Below are 15,677 nucleotides of genomic sequence, written 5' to 3'. Positions count from 1 at the left end.
AAGACAATCAGACTTCAATATCAGATCAAATTTCCCGGTGTGAAATTATTTGTAAGATGTATTTTTTTTAGGTGGGAAACTACTTTGCAAGAATTGTATTTTTTTTATTTTTGGGTGGAAATTACTTTTGAAAAATGTTGTATTTTTAATTTTGGGTGGGAAATTATTTTGTATTTTAATTTTGGGTGGGGAATTATTTTGTATTTTTAATTTTGGGTGGGAATTACATTTACAAAGTTGTAATTTTTTATTTTGGGTGGGATTAGTGACCTAGAATATTTAATACCTTATTTTCCCCTATAAATACCCCATAAACCCAATGGTTTGAAGAACACCTTGTAAGAATTCAATTTGAGTGAAATTTCTCTCTTTTCTTTGCATGAGAAGTGCATTGAAGTTTAGGTTGTTTGTGAGAAGCATTCAATCTTGGTAGGCTAGTGAGAAGCTAGTTTATCCCTTTATCTTGTTCTTTATATTCACACACATATCCAAAAACCCAAAAAAAATACTATTACTCATATTATATAGCTAATTTTATTTTTGTATCTTAATTCTAGTGCTAGATTCCTAATACTCTAATTCTTAGCCTTGCTTAATAATCTAAGGGTTGAGAGTATTATTTGTTAGTTTGGTGAGGCATTTGTAGAGTTGGGATCTCAAAATCCAAGAGTCTACAAGGTAAGATCCTCTTTTGGACACGAAAGGTTCTTGAGTGATTCCTTGAGTGTGCACTTATTGCGGGAAGCAATCCGTGTACGCATCATTTAGGGGTAAGTAATACCCGTATACGTGCTTAACTTCTAAATTCTAATGCATTCGCATAGAGAAGCGTGATGATGATGGCACCAGATAATAATAAATAATACGGAGTAATAAACATAGTAGATTATGAACAGATACTACATTGTAACAGAGTTAGTAGTACTAAAAAGAAAGAGTGGATTAATCATTTTTTAAAGTATCAATTTATTAAGTAAAGTGAAGGGGAGTAAGCCTCAACGTTGAGAGAAGCTCACCCAAAATCAACAAGTGTTTAAGTAAGAAAGACACAATTTTATCAACACTTAAACAAAATAAACATAAACTCCTAAGCTTAAAGTAAACTAAACATAATCTAATAAGAAAAAGGTCTTGCCCTAGCTGCAACAACAAATTGCTAGCAATATAAGCATAAGGCCACACGCACTACCAGGTGAAATAAACTAAGAACGCCACAATTTTGTTAAAAATTCAGCAGCTCTTGGAATATGGTGAAATGATAGAAGCGACTCAAAGACTAAACAAACTGTAAGGAGACACATATGCTAAGCTCACAAACTAAAATCAAAGGAGAATGGAGTGGTGCATATGCAAGTAAAAACAATGACTCATAGACATAAAGTAAATACAATGACACACAAACCTAAAGCAAACACAATGACTCACTAGCTTAAAACAAATTAAAGCAAGAGGCACACATGCCAAAACCAAAGATATGAAGGCCAATGGTCTATACCATCAATATTACTATGAGCTACTGGCCAAGAGTGCACCAAGTAATCGTTGGCACGAACTGGATGATCTGTATCGTCATCACCACTTTGAGCCCTCCAAACTTGCCCATTAGGGCCCTCCAAACTAAAAGAACACACCTTAAAATGAAGATGCTTATGCCAACAACTCACTAAAAGTATGTCCAAATTAGAAACTGGCTCATGGTGAAGTAAAGATTTAGCTGAAGCAAAAGAAAACATATCATCCCTAGCGACGCACCACATCGAGACCTCATAGGGTCCTTCTCCCAAGCAAGGAAGCTCAACAATCAAATCCAAGAGCAGATAACCATTGAACTCAAAGAGGTCAAGCACCCACCCTCAATAAAATCACAAAGATGTGCCCGAGAACAAGTAATCCAGGAGTGCGTAAAAGGCAAACCAACATCTCAAGCTTAGACTAGTTATCCCACCATAAGCTAACCCGACCTATACCAAGACGCCACCCTAGAACCTTCTTTACATCATCCTGATGAATTCTGAGTATGCGTTTCTAAGTGTGTGAATCCCTCAACCGCACAAACTTAGAAACTTCGTGTACACTACTACAGTACTTCGCCCTCATGAAATCTCTTCACATTTAAGACGCAGTACAAAAATTCCACCATAGCTCGACTGCACCATGAGGTCAAGGTTTAAGAAGCTAACTCCACCCTCCATTTTTTTAGGGAGGGCGAGTGACTTCCAAGAACTCCAATGATAATAGGGTCCACTACACTATCGCTAGAAGAAACTAGAAAAACAACGCTCAAGGCCCTAAATCACTTACTTGGGAGGAGCACAAGTAGCAAAGAGATGCATGAGAATAACTTGAAGAATAGAAGAAATAAATATCGCCTTTCCCCCTTTAGGCAGTAGGTGGCACTGCCACCCAAGGTACTTATCCTTGACCTTATTAATCATTAAGATCATAAGAAAGAATATCAATAACGAAATTATGTGGCCTAAAGTGCCATTCCCTAGGGTTTGACGTGGGGAAGGTTTCTTTTGCAACCGCAATTGAAAGACCTATTTACAAAAGAACAACTTATATCTATAAAGTGCAGAGCTAATTCCTTAATATCCTAAATAAGAGTGTCAAAGTAGGAAGAAGTGGGTTTCAAGTGCACGGCTTTAACCACAAGTTGAGCATGAGTCTCCAATTCAATACTATCCCAACCAAGCTCCTTCATCCAAGTTAGTACTTCTCGAATCCAAATAGTTTTTGCCTCTTTGGGGGTGCACAAAGAATTTTGGATCATATACTTGGTTGTACAAAAGTCTCCTTCATGATTACGAATGATTTAGTCGAGTCCTTCATGTCCACCTCCATTGTCCATAGTGCCGTTCGTGTTTACTTTGAATTTTCTCGGCACCAACAATCCCCATTTTGTAAACACTCAGGTTGGGAGGGGTGTGGGAAGAGTAACAATATTAGTAGATTTCTAATTCTCAAGGTTGGAGATTGCATTGAATATACTGGCTTCAAAGCTAAGTCTAACATTCATCTAGATTATGTTGTTCTAGGCCAACCATAATTCCCAAGTTATTGATGAGTGTTTAATTGCACTTATTTCTAATATCATATTTATAATGATTTTACTTATGTCTCATTTAGTTTGGTGGAATATGGTGCTCAATTCATTAATATATGATTTTTAGGAATTTCTTAGCAAATTTTGTAGAATATGCAATTTGTTGACATGCTAAGAGTAATATTGTCATATCTCTTTCATATGAAATCCAATTAAGTTGGTTTTTATATGTTGGATGTTAGAATGTTAAGTAGTGTAGTGAAACATTCACTGGTTGTCTTGTATTTCATATTTGAGTTAATGTAGTTAAATAACATTTTTCCACACTGATCCATCTCTTTATAAAAGGATGCATTTGATAAGAGACTGAAGTATATTTCAAAGGAGGAGGCTGCTATTATTGCAAGAATTCAAAAACATTCATAAAGTTGGAGAGGAATGACCAGGCACCTGATTATACTTTCTGTACTGTTTGAGGAATTGACCAGGCACCACCGCACCAGGTAATGTTGTCAAAGTATATGAAGATCTTGAGCCTTGGGACTTCTTGGCTACAAGTATTATAAGTCTACAAGTTATAGAGTAGGTATGCTTTTGATTAGAACTTTGTGAATATTTAAACTTGGTGATTGTAATTGTTTATTGAAGTATTTAGACATAGTGATTAGTTCTTATGTATTTTGAATATTGTGTATCTAGACTTAGTGATGGTGTTTGGATAAATTATTTTTATTATATTATTATGCTTAAAAGATCAACACAGGTTTAAAACAACGGTTTAAAACCGTTGTCTATGAATGTGAGAACAATGGTTTTTAACTGTTGTTTTATATATAAAATACAACGGTTAAAAACTGTTGTCTATGTTCGCGACTTTTAACAACACCGGTTTCAACAACACTCAATAGACAACGGTTAAAAAACCGTTGTATTTTCTAGAAAAGACAACGGTTAAAAATCGTTGTCTATGTGCGTGACTTTTAACAACACTGGTTTCAACAATACTCAATAGACAACGGTTAAAGAATCGTTGTCTTTGTTCGTGATTTTTAACAACACCAGTTTTAACAACACTCAATAGACAACGGTTAAAAAACCATTGTCTTTTCTAGAAAAACGGTTAAAAACCGTTGTCTATTTGCGTGACTTTTAACAACACCAGTTTCAACAACACTCAATAGACAACGGTTAAAAAACCGTTGTCTTTTATAGAAAAGACAACGGTTAAAAACCGTTGTCTATGTGCGTGACTTTTAACAACACCGGCTTCAACAACACTCAATAGACAACAGTTAAAATACCGTTGTCTTTTCTACAAAAGACAACGGTTAAAAACCGTTGTCTATGTGCGTGACTTTTAACAACACCGGTTTCAACAACACTCAATAGACAATGGTTAATAAACCGTTGTCTTTTCTAGAAAAGACAATGGTTAAAAACCGTTGTCTTTGTGCGTGACTTTTAACAACACCGGTTTCAACAAGAGAAATTTTACCTCAAACACAATGGTTTTTAACCGTTGTCTATGTCCTCTTTTCTTGTAGTGCATAAGTGACAATTTTGAATACAATTAGAAAGCTTTTAAGTTAATTTGATTCTTTCGAGTTCTTCTCTCTTTTTAATTTGTTCGCATTGTTTACCTTATCCTACATCAATTGGTATTTAGAGCCAAGTTCTTAGGCAATAACCGAGATAGTGGCATAGCGCTCCACTTGTCACAACCCAATATGGCACATGGCGACCTGTATTAGCAAGAGTAACAATGATCGGTATTTTTTTGTAAATGTACAAGGTCAATCATAGTATAAACTTGGGAAAATATTCCAAGGTCGATCCCTCAAGGAAACATTGATAGAAACAAGCCAAAGTTAGTTTGATTTTGAAATGTTTTAAAAGAAATAAAATAAAATTCTATTTGCCAACAAGAATTAAATCAAATCAAATTGAAGGTTCTTAAACTAGGATAACTAATTTGAAAAGAAAGATATAACCAAGCAATTTAAATCAAGACTCATTGTTTAAAAAAAAAATAATAATAAATCAAGACTCATTGTGAATTTGGAAAAAATTGAATGGAAGAAACAAGCTCTCGAGGGAAAAATGCCTAAGGTCGGAGATTTCTCCTAATGAATTTCCTACGTTCTTCTAAAACTACTGCAATAAGTTAATTTCCAATACAAGTGCATGCGATCAGTTTTCCCAATTCCAGTTATAAGACAATTAAAACCGTGCTTAATTAGACTAGTGATGATCCTCTTTTTGCAACCCATTTATTGTATCCTTAGTGTACGAATTAAGGGTGTGTTTGGTTGACAGGTTTAATTATCAGGAATAGGTATCAAACCCATTATTATTGTTTGGTTGACAAGTTTTTATAACACGGGTTTTCATTGCCCCATTAATTGCAAAACTTTTTCCCTAATAAAATAAGGCTTTCATCATCTTCCTCCTCAAGCTTCCCCAACTATTAATAATCATTCACATTCCACCCTACTACCAAACATGCAAAATACTTTCACCAAAACTCATTATATATCATTACTAAGTATTTGATACACATTCCAATTCCAATTCCCATGTGCAACCAAACACACCCTAAGGTTAATTAAAATGAGGGAATTGAAACCTCAATTGATAGATGAATCTCACATTCTCACGTCCACAGCATGCAGTACGGTGGCAACCCAAATCCCAGATTATCCTCTTTGGCTCTACGAGTCTACGACAGCAGCAACTTCAACTCTGTGGATGTAATTAAACAGTACGTACTGCATAGCTCGAATCGATAAACTATTAGGGTGCGTTTGGTTGGTGAGTTTATACATAAGGAATGAGTATAAAAGTGATTGTTAGTGCTTGATTGATAGGTTTTGAGAATGTTACTATGGATTTGAAATACCCCATGAGAAAATTCATATCCTTATTAAATAATGGTTTCATTTCCCTTCTTTTTTTTTTTTCCCCAACTATTAATAATCATACCCATTCCACCCAACTATCAAACATGCTAAATACTTTCACCAAAACTCATTATCCTTACCAAGTATTTGATACCCATTCCGATTCCGATTCCCATATGCGAACCAAACGCACCCTTACAGTATATCAGGTCTAGGTAGACCTATGTCCCGTGCAAGAATCACGCACCTTCGTGGATGAACATACATGCGAGCGATGGAACGACTGAGCTTCGGCTCCACACCAACCTGATACGCATAAAAGAAAAAATAATTGGTGGTTTAATTACTGAAGAGTTTGAAAGAAAATAATCAATTAAGATTTGTAATTATAGGAGAATTGATTAAATATTACTAGAAGGAAATAATGTATAGTAGTATAGATCGGATTATTACCTTGTATATTTAGTACTAGTTTTTTCACACGCATTGCGCGAATGAGATAATATCTAATAAGTACTTCAAAGTATATCAATGCAAGATTATATAGGAGATGTTCATGCATATGTAATTGAATGCTGAATTTATTTATTTAAATCAGTAATTCAAAGTATATGAATGCAAGATAATATAAGAGCGATTAATTATAATTGTCATTAAACTAAATGTTTGCAAATGTGTAAAAATGATAGTCTAAATACTTAGTTTAAAAATGATAGTCTAAATAAATACTACTTTTGGGTAGCATTGATATTATGTTCATTTTCAGTACCTATCCTCTTCTTTTTCTTGGTAGTATGTCATGTGCAACTAGGTTATTGGTGATAGCATAGAGAGCAACTTCATACAATGAGATTATGGTGTAGGAAGATGTGGATTTGCCTTGTTGTGTATATGAGTAGGATCTTACTTGTACTATGAACTCTTGATCTTGCAAGTGTCTATTGATATTTGGCAATTGTAGTTTTTCCCTACATGTTTCATGTGTTGTAAGATCTGAGTCGTAGATTCTCATGTGAAAGTATTGAACAAAATATTAATATTTATTATAGAGTTAATTCCATTTTTTGTCCTAGGTTTTTAGGTGATAATTCACTTTTAGTCATTTTTTATTAGAGCCTCATTTGGTTTTGATATTATTGTGGCATGACCATTTTTTGTCATCCGTCAATAAAATCATTGAAATGCAATTAAATACAAGGACATTTTTATCTTTTTTATATTATACAAAGTAGGTTGACCCGCTATATTTTTTTTATATATTTTTTTAAAAAGTCCATAATTGAAGACTGGAATGCCCTTGTATTTTACGAAATTTAAACCGTTTTGTTGATAAAGGCAAGGTTGAAAAAATCACTAGGCGCCTAGGCCGCCTAGGGTTTTTTTTTTTAAATTTTGAATTTTTTTAAAAAAATGTAAAAAAATATTTTAATTGTTAATAATTTTAAAGTGTTTTGAAGAAAAAAAAAGGACTAAAAGTGGACTGCCACCTATAAATCTAGGATAAAAAAATAGAATTAACTCTTTATTATATTTGTAGAAGGTTCATGAGTAGTACCTTTTGTTCTAGTTCCATAGTAATAACAACAATGACTTTGCAAATAGTCCAAATACTGATGCCACAATGTGTGCAATTTCATCAACAATTTCCACATCCATTTTGTGCATGTTTATTTTGAAGTTCATATTTTTGGAATTAGTATGAATGAGTGTAGTACTTGATTTTGTTTCTTCTATTTTTGGTAGTTGAATTTTTATAGGGGTTAGTAATTTAGTATAAATAGGTCCATTGTATATATATTATGAGAATCTGACACAAAGAAATATATTGATATTGTATACCTCATAGTAGACCCTAGATAGGACTGTAACATATGGAAACTTTTCAAGCAGGTTTCTAGCTTCTAACTGTATTCGAGTCACGACAAACTCTAAATTCACACTTCGAGCACGTGAGAGCTCCAAGAAATAAAATAACTAAGAATAACATGAATATGAACATACAATATATTTCTCTCTGTCTGATTCTCCCACAATTCATATACAATAGACCTATTTATACTATATTACTAACATCTATAATAATTTGGCTACTAAAATTATACGGACTACTAACTATATAAGGTGATGATAAATTCTAATATACATAATTTCCTTCTACTATAATATGTAATCAATTGTCCTCTAATTACACATTCTAATTGATAATTTCTATTCAAGCTCTTCAATAATTAAACTACCAATTATTCCCTTCTTTTTATGCGTATCACTATGACATCAATGCTTCTCGACGAGCCGGACCTTGCCACACCGCGCATCCTTAACCACTACGGCAAATTTTACTATGGATCATGGTTTATGTAGCAGCGTGGATCATGAAGTATGTATCATTTTAATTATATTTCAGTTTCATTTGACAATATTGTTAAGTTTTTTAGTTTTATTTTTCCTCCACATTAGTTTCATTATAGCAATACTAAAGTATCATTTTAATTCTACTATAGTTTCATTTGATAATATACATTATTGCTTAAGCTCTATTTTTATGTTTCATTTTTCACAAACACTAGTTTAATTATAGTAATGTTGAAGTATTATTTTAATTGCACTTCAGGTCATTCGACAATATATGTTATTGTATGGCTTTGGATTTTAGTTTCATTTTCCAGGCACACTAGTTTCATCATAGCAATCCTAAAATATCATTTTAATTATATACTACAATTTCATTTGACAATAATGTGTTCTATTTTTTTTTCACACACAAAAATTTCATTATAATAATACTAAAGTATCATTTTAATTCTATCACACACAGCAATTTTTGGACCATGATCCACTATATAACAAATCAACCACTGCTTACCAATTTATGTAGCGCTATTATCTTAGGTTTGGAAGGGAACAATGCTCATACACCCAATATTGCTGCCTTTATTATTATTATTATTATTATTATTATTATTATTATTATTATTATTATTGTTGTTGTTGTTGTTGTTGTTGTTGTTGTTGTTGTTGTTATATATATATATATATATATATATATATATATATATATATATATATTATTTATTTATTTATTTATATAATTTAGTCATATTATGTTTATTATTAATTGTACCTTTATATAAATATTAATATAATGTTTATTTATTACATAAACTATATATCTTATAAACTTTATAACTTTAATATTATATTTATAAAAATAAAAATATTACATGTACACTATATTAGTGTTAAATATAAATGAAATAAATTATAATTATATATTACAAATTACAAATTAAAATTTAATCATCTAAATATATATTATATATATACACACACATTGGATTTGTTCAAAAAGTGAAAATGTTTAATGTGTTCAATTTGAAATAGTATTAATCTTTAACTAATTAGATCTTATAGGTTTAGATCTTGGGCTATATATTTAACAAATACGGAGTAAATTATAAAAAAAAAAAAATAATTAATAATAAGTGGGCTAGCTGGTTTAGCCCACTAGCCCACTGTTTGAAGGGTTTGCCTGGTTTGTTTTCAAATTAGCCCACGATGCTGGCCCATTTTGACCGGGTCTACTTTGCAACGTGAACTCAGATCCATGTTCACAATTTAAAAACTCTATGTGCACAATTTTAGAATTATATGTTCACAATTTTAAATCTCAGTATACAAAATTAGATTACACAATATTCACACTTTTTGAACTCTATATTCACAATTTTGTTGTATAGATTCAAAAAGTGTGTTATACTATTGAATATAGAGTTCTGAAATTGTGAACATAGAATCCTTTAAAAAAAATTGTGAATATAGAGTTAAAAAATTATGAATATAGAGTTCTAAAATTGTGAACATAGAGCACTAAAATTATGAACATGCACCTGGGTCTACCTTGCAAGGTGTACCCGGGTCCATGACATAACAACTGATTACTAGTCCTAAATCCTAATTAACTCATTATTTGGGATTTTGGGGTCCATAATTTATTACTTTCTTTGTCTCATTTTGCCTATCATGTTTACTATTTATTGGTAACAAAACTCTTTCTTCATTGCTTATTTTCTTTAGTAATTTTTAGTTATTTTTAAATTTAATTTTTTTTGTGTTTAATATACTTTTAATGTAGTTTCTAAATATATAAATTATATATATACTAATACTTAATTTAATATTATAAAAAATTAAATTAAAAATAAATTCAGTCAAGACTCATTAATCGAACTAGACAAATAAAATGTTACATCGAGAATATATATTTATTAGTTTCTTAGACTGTTATATCGGATTGTTGTATATATATTCTTTTGGGTCTAATACCTCTACCAATACTATTATTTTAATTACTCTCCTCACTTCGAATATCTATAACCAATTTGTGATGGGTTTGCGTCTCATAAAATCATCAATAATAATAAACAAAATCAACATGATTGAAAAGCCAAAAATATATTTTTCCTTTTAACTAAATATATTATATAAAGTTGGACAAATAAAATTATATATTGAAGAGTAGTTCTATCATTTTGATTGTAAAAAAAAAAAAAAAAAAAAAAAAAAAAAAAGATGATTACACGTGGGTCCTGCCGGTCATGGATGATGAATTGATGATGCATATGCGTTATGAATATATTTATAAACCAAGAGTAGAAGACTTGCGTAATGGCATATGCTCATTTACTTTCACACTATCCACATTGCCGACCCGCCATGTGATTTTTTCAATCCTTCACGTGGGTAGTGTTTATCTCGTTGTGCTTTAAACGTGATTTTTTACATTTGAAACATGTGACTAAAAGAAAACGAGTGGCCCAGATTTTATGACAGTTTTATTTCGTGACACTCTCGTACAATGAAAGCCCACAACGATATTCCTTTTCTGTTCTACCTTGGCTAAATCTTTATCTCAGCCGTCTGCATTCCAGGTCCGATGTCTCCCCTCTATTCAGATATCATTAACTTGTGGTAGGTGCCATAATCTTAGAGCCTATTTCACAACACATATTGGCGGATAACAACTGTAAAATTTAATACCTAGACAAGTTGACATAGTCTAGCTTAAAACTGGTATTCTTAATTTCAGTAGAATTAAAACGGGTAACTCCAACTAAGGATACAAACTTTCTCTTCAAAAGGTTGAATCCACGACAGAGCATCTGGAAAAATATAAATCATGGTAACTCAGCTGAACACAGAGGCTAGACATTTGCTTATTGGCACAAGGAGTCTCCTTCACTTTGAGAGGTTGTTCCCAAAGTGCTGTTTGTGAGACTAGACCCTTGGTCCTTCTCCCCAAACTTCACCTATGTAACTAACTGAGTTACCCATGCGGGCACTAACGATATAAACTTGTAACCATAAGGTCACGAGTTTAAATCCTAGTCTTCTTGGTTTGAGCTGGTCAGCTATAGGCAACCTAGGTTAGTTTATCTCCCCTGTAATCCTTTATTGACTGCTAGAGCCACAAGGCAAGATTTACCTAATACAAACCCTAATTCGAGTAATGATTGCGAGTTTTTCTCGTCACCCAAATTAAACAAATTGTATCTAACGTTACAACTCAATCTATAGGCTATAAGTGGAACATATAAGAAATGATATATATTAACTAATAGCAGGTAGGTTAAGTGCGGATGGGAAGTGGATGAAAATTAAAGCTAATTGAGCTAAGCTACATGGACCAACAACATCGATCTAACGTTAATAAAAGCAAAGAAGAAACTAAAAAGAAATTTAACGTGGGGGGAGAGTGACAGGAGAAAGACAAGTCATTGTCATGCATAAATGGAGTTCCCAAAACAAGAATTAGGATGGGATAATCCGAAGCGCATATGCGGTGTTGTACTTTAAATTTGCATTGGTTAGTTGCAAGTAAGAAAATTAATGATTAGATTAGGTGTGAATGGATGGGTTGATGAGGAAATGATTAATTATATTAGTCGCCAAGCCAAGCCAGATGGATGAGAGTTTGCAGTTGAAAAAGTTAGATGGGAAGTGATGATAAAATTAAAGCAGATAGCGCAGCATGCATGTGGAAACTTCCTTGAAGGTGATGAAAGAGTTAGGCTCACGTCCAACTTCATACATGCAAGGCCACCAACACATATGGGTAAATTTAAAAAGATGGGATTGAATTTGCCTTAAATGGCTTCCTCGCCTTTCCACATGTCCTTTTTCTGTGATCCCAGTTCGGTATTTGTTCCTACACTAGATGCTCCAAATTCCAATCTCCATCTCCACTTCATAACCAACCATCCATATACATGTTTTTTCTTAAGATCTATCAGATAACCCATACATGCATGAAGTTATTTAGTTTTGCGTATTAGTTGACAGATTGAATAAATTAAATAATGACACCGGATCGGATGGGAAGAGAAACGCAAGTGGGGCACGTAAAGTGTAATGGTGATGATGACATCCCCTAAGACCACTGCCATCATGCCTAAGCTAATTAAGCTATCCGGTTCACGTTATTGTCACGCAAAAGCCTTTCTCTTCACTCACTAAATACTAATCAACTGATAAAGATTGACAATGTCGTCGCTGGGCTAACTAACACTTGGAATTCTACACACAAATTATTCTCTCAATCACAGCTTGATTGGATAGTTATTAATAATTATATATCTCCGTTAGGTACCCAATTATCACTTAGCTTTATTCTTGTCACTTCAACCAAATTAAATCCATATGTAAAGTAAACATACATAACACTTACAATTAATTAAATATTTACATGTAACGTTAATCATGGATGATAACACAATATAATTGGACTTGGATTTAGTATATAAACAGAGCTGAGGTGTACATATACACGATTATCATCGCATATTATATTACACAGTCATTACTTATTAATATATAATGCAGAATTTTAAACATATGTATAATATATAAACTACGTACTACATGCAGTAGCGGCCGGGGAATAGGGCGGCCGGAATGATATGATTATGGTAGATAGGTTTAGCTAGGATATTAATTAATAATTATGGAGGCATATATGGGTATCCCCAGACAGATCAGGCAAGCTAATTAAGGCTATAAAGCTTAATCTCCGTTAAGCAAGTGCATGGACCAGAGGTCTTCCATGCTCCACATGTTGTCGACGTTTGATTCGGTGGGGAAAGTGCCCTGAAAAGTGGCGTCCATGTTGTTGTACGAGGTCGGAGAATAAGTTTCCACCGTGTCCGGCGCCGAGGCTTGGCTTGTGCTCGCTTGCTCGTTCTGCTCGCCGCCGCAGCAGCTAGAACTGCTCTGCCGTGTCGCCGCATTTTCTCCCCCCTGCTGCGGCTTCATATGCTTCTGGATCCTAGTCCTCCAGTAGTTCTTTATCTCATTATCTGTTCTCCCAGGCAAATGTTTCGCAATTTTCGACCACCTAATCCACATTCAACATTATTATATTTCTTAAATCTGATTCGGTACTTAATAACATCATATCTCAGAGTCAAATAAAATAAAATAAATTATATATATGTTGGCGGGCTGTCCTCTTGATTTGAGGTTTTGAATAGGCATGGCCCCACATTTACCATTGTATTTCGACGAATATAAGATTTCGTGGCTCAAAATGAAGCCTCCCACACGTTCTGTGGCTGAAATTCAATATCCCTCTTGACTCCATTCTTTTATTTAAAGAAACTCACTTCCTCCTATAACCAAAGCCAACGTTATTCAAATTGGCTTTGGACCGTACGTGGACTAGTCGAGCTTAATTCTACGTTCAACTCAGGTCCATAAGCTCATTCATTTCTAGCAATCCTTGCCCTATTTACACCTTCCACCACACTATAATATGAGCTCAATTTCCGCAATACAAATCTACTTCAGCTCGATCTATCGCCTAACTTTCAAGTCATAATGGTAATGGTAATGTGTGGTGATTAATTATCATGGGTTTATTTTAATAAACCTCTAGAGTTTAATCTTTATTTGTCTAATCAAATAAAAGAAAAAAATGATTAACGTTTTCTGAATTTTTTATTATTAGTAGTTGTTATACAAAAAGGTTTTAATTTTGGCACCACCCTAATTAGGGTTAAGTTAACAATATGCTTTTACTAATTGTCTTAATCATGGGCTATTATTAGACTATGATTATATCGTGATCTTAAATTACTTTTGCTCATCTGATAGTTGTGTTTTGGTTCTTCCTTTTGTTTGATGGTTATGAATGGCTGGCTGGCTGGCAGGGTGGCTTATATATATGTTTCGGTGGTGCGCCGTTTTGTTTTCGAAAACCCTAAGGTACACAAAATTAAGGTGGGGCCCTTTGACTTGAAGAGGCAAAACATTAAGGTAGCTGTCTATTTCAGCAAAAGCAAGTTGGAGCTTCCTTTTCATCATGATTCCAACTGCACCGCTAGGAAAGGGCTCAACTACACGTGACTAAATTCCAAATGGTCCACTTTAATCACTTTTTTCTTTAAAAAAAATAAAATAAAATATAAAATACTTCTTCTCCCTATTTCCACAATACACTTTAAAATAATTTATTTGTCACCTATTACTTTTTATGAAATAAATTATTTTATATAGGGATCGGTAAGTTAGGGATTACATGCTAATCATGTTTAAGAGATCAGTTAACACTAATTAATTATTAGTTTAAAAGAGGGATTCAAGTGAATTAAAAAAGAGTTACGAAGAAAAACAATTTGGCCTGTACTTTGTCTCTTAATTGGGTCGGTCCAGAACGGGATTAGTCTGAATATGGTACGGGTTTAAAGGTGCTTCCTACAGTTAGGGCTTACTCAAAGACCTGGTGCTTGACCAAAAGAAGAGTTTTGAAGAAAAACAAGGTATAGCAAGTAGATTTACTTGATTTTTTTCTTTTTGGAAAAATTAATGTTTGAGAACAAATTAAATCTCGGAAAGCTAGGCACAAATCTTTGTAGGTGGTGTCCATATGTTGATTTCCGCACGTGGATTGAAGAGATGGATAATCCCCACGTTGCAATTCTCTCTACCAATCATCAGCTCTATGGACTAACAGACTTTGATGACTTGGAGAGATCACACAGCCACAAGCTATGAATTTTGATTTCTTTTTCCTTTTTTTTTTTTGGGGGGGGGGCGACACAAAAGGGTACTACGTATAGCTTGCGGCTCATCTCTTCTTTGTCTTACGGCGAATCAGATTCTTGGATGAGAAAATTCCACATTTTTTTATATTTTTTTATGTATACAAATTAAAATTTGTTCTAGCAATTCATAAACATATATAACTCAAAATTAAAGAGCATATATAACTCACTCACCTATTTCCCCACTTAGCATGCAATTCCATGATCAAAAGTTGTTCCTCCGGCGTAATATTCCCCCGCCGGACGTCTGGCCGGAGGTAGTTCAACCACCGGAGCCGGCAACTCTTCCCGGTACGCTTCAGACCTACCAACAAAACAAGATCAAAACATGGAGTGATGAATACAACATATTTTTGGTTTTTAGGGTTTTTGCTACAAAAAACCAAAAAAAAAAATAATAATAATAAAAAACACATAAATATATATATATATGTTGTGTTATAGATATATATTGTACCCGCAGATCGAGCTAGAGAGTTCCAAACACCTTCACCATGATTTGCAATGTAGTTTATGAGAATCAAATCTTCTTCCATAGTCCAAGGCCCCTTCCTTATTTCAACATCTTGAGAATTGCATGGTTTTTTATCCATTTTTTTGAGAGAAAGGGGGGGGGGGGGGGGGGGGGGGGGG

General features: G+C 33.4%; 1 protein-coding gene and 1 long non-coding RNA gene across 2 annotated transcripts; one reads left to right on the top strand and one right to left on the bottom strand.

Annotated features, from left to right (window-relative positions):
- Positions 1–12,705: 12,705 nt before the first annotated feature.
- LOC115998727 (myb-related protein 305-like) lies at positions 12,706–15,671 on the bottom strand. Its single transcript, XM_031238370.1, has 3 exons — positions 15,502–15,671; positions 15,219–15,348; positions 12,706–13,336 (listed from the first exon to the last, which is right to left on the bottom strand). The coding sequence occupies exons 1-3, from the start codon at positions 15,635–15,637 to the stop codon at positions 13,006–13,008; spliced, it is 597 nt and encodes a 198-aa protein (XP_031094230.1). The 5' UTR covers positions 15,638–15,671; the 3' UTR covers positions 12,706–13,005.
- On the top strand, positions 13,486–15,232 carry LOC115998728. Its single transcript, XR_004093955.1, has 3 exons — positions 13,486–13,821; positions 14,151–14,759; positions 14,840–15,232. It is a non-coding gene; the product is annotated as an uncharacterized LOC115998728 (long non-coding RNA).
- Positions 15,672–15,677: the final 6 nt, after the last annotated feature.

Source organism: Ipomoea triloba, chromosome 12 (genome assembly GCF_003576645.1).
Source record: "Ipomoea triloba cultivar NCNSP0323 chromosome 12, ASM357664v1".
NCBI classification, from domain to species: Eukaryota; Viridiplantae; Streptophyta; class Magnoliopsida; order Solanales; family Convolvulaceae; genus Ipomoea; species Ipomoea triloba.
Note: the sequence above shows the minus strand (reverse complement) of the source record. Positions and strands in the feature narration are given on the sequence as shown.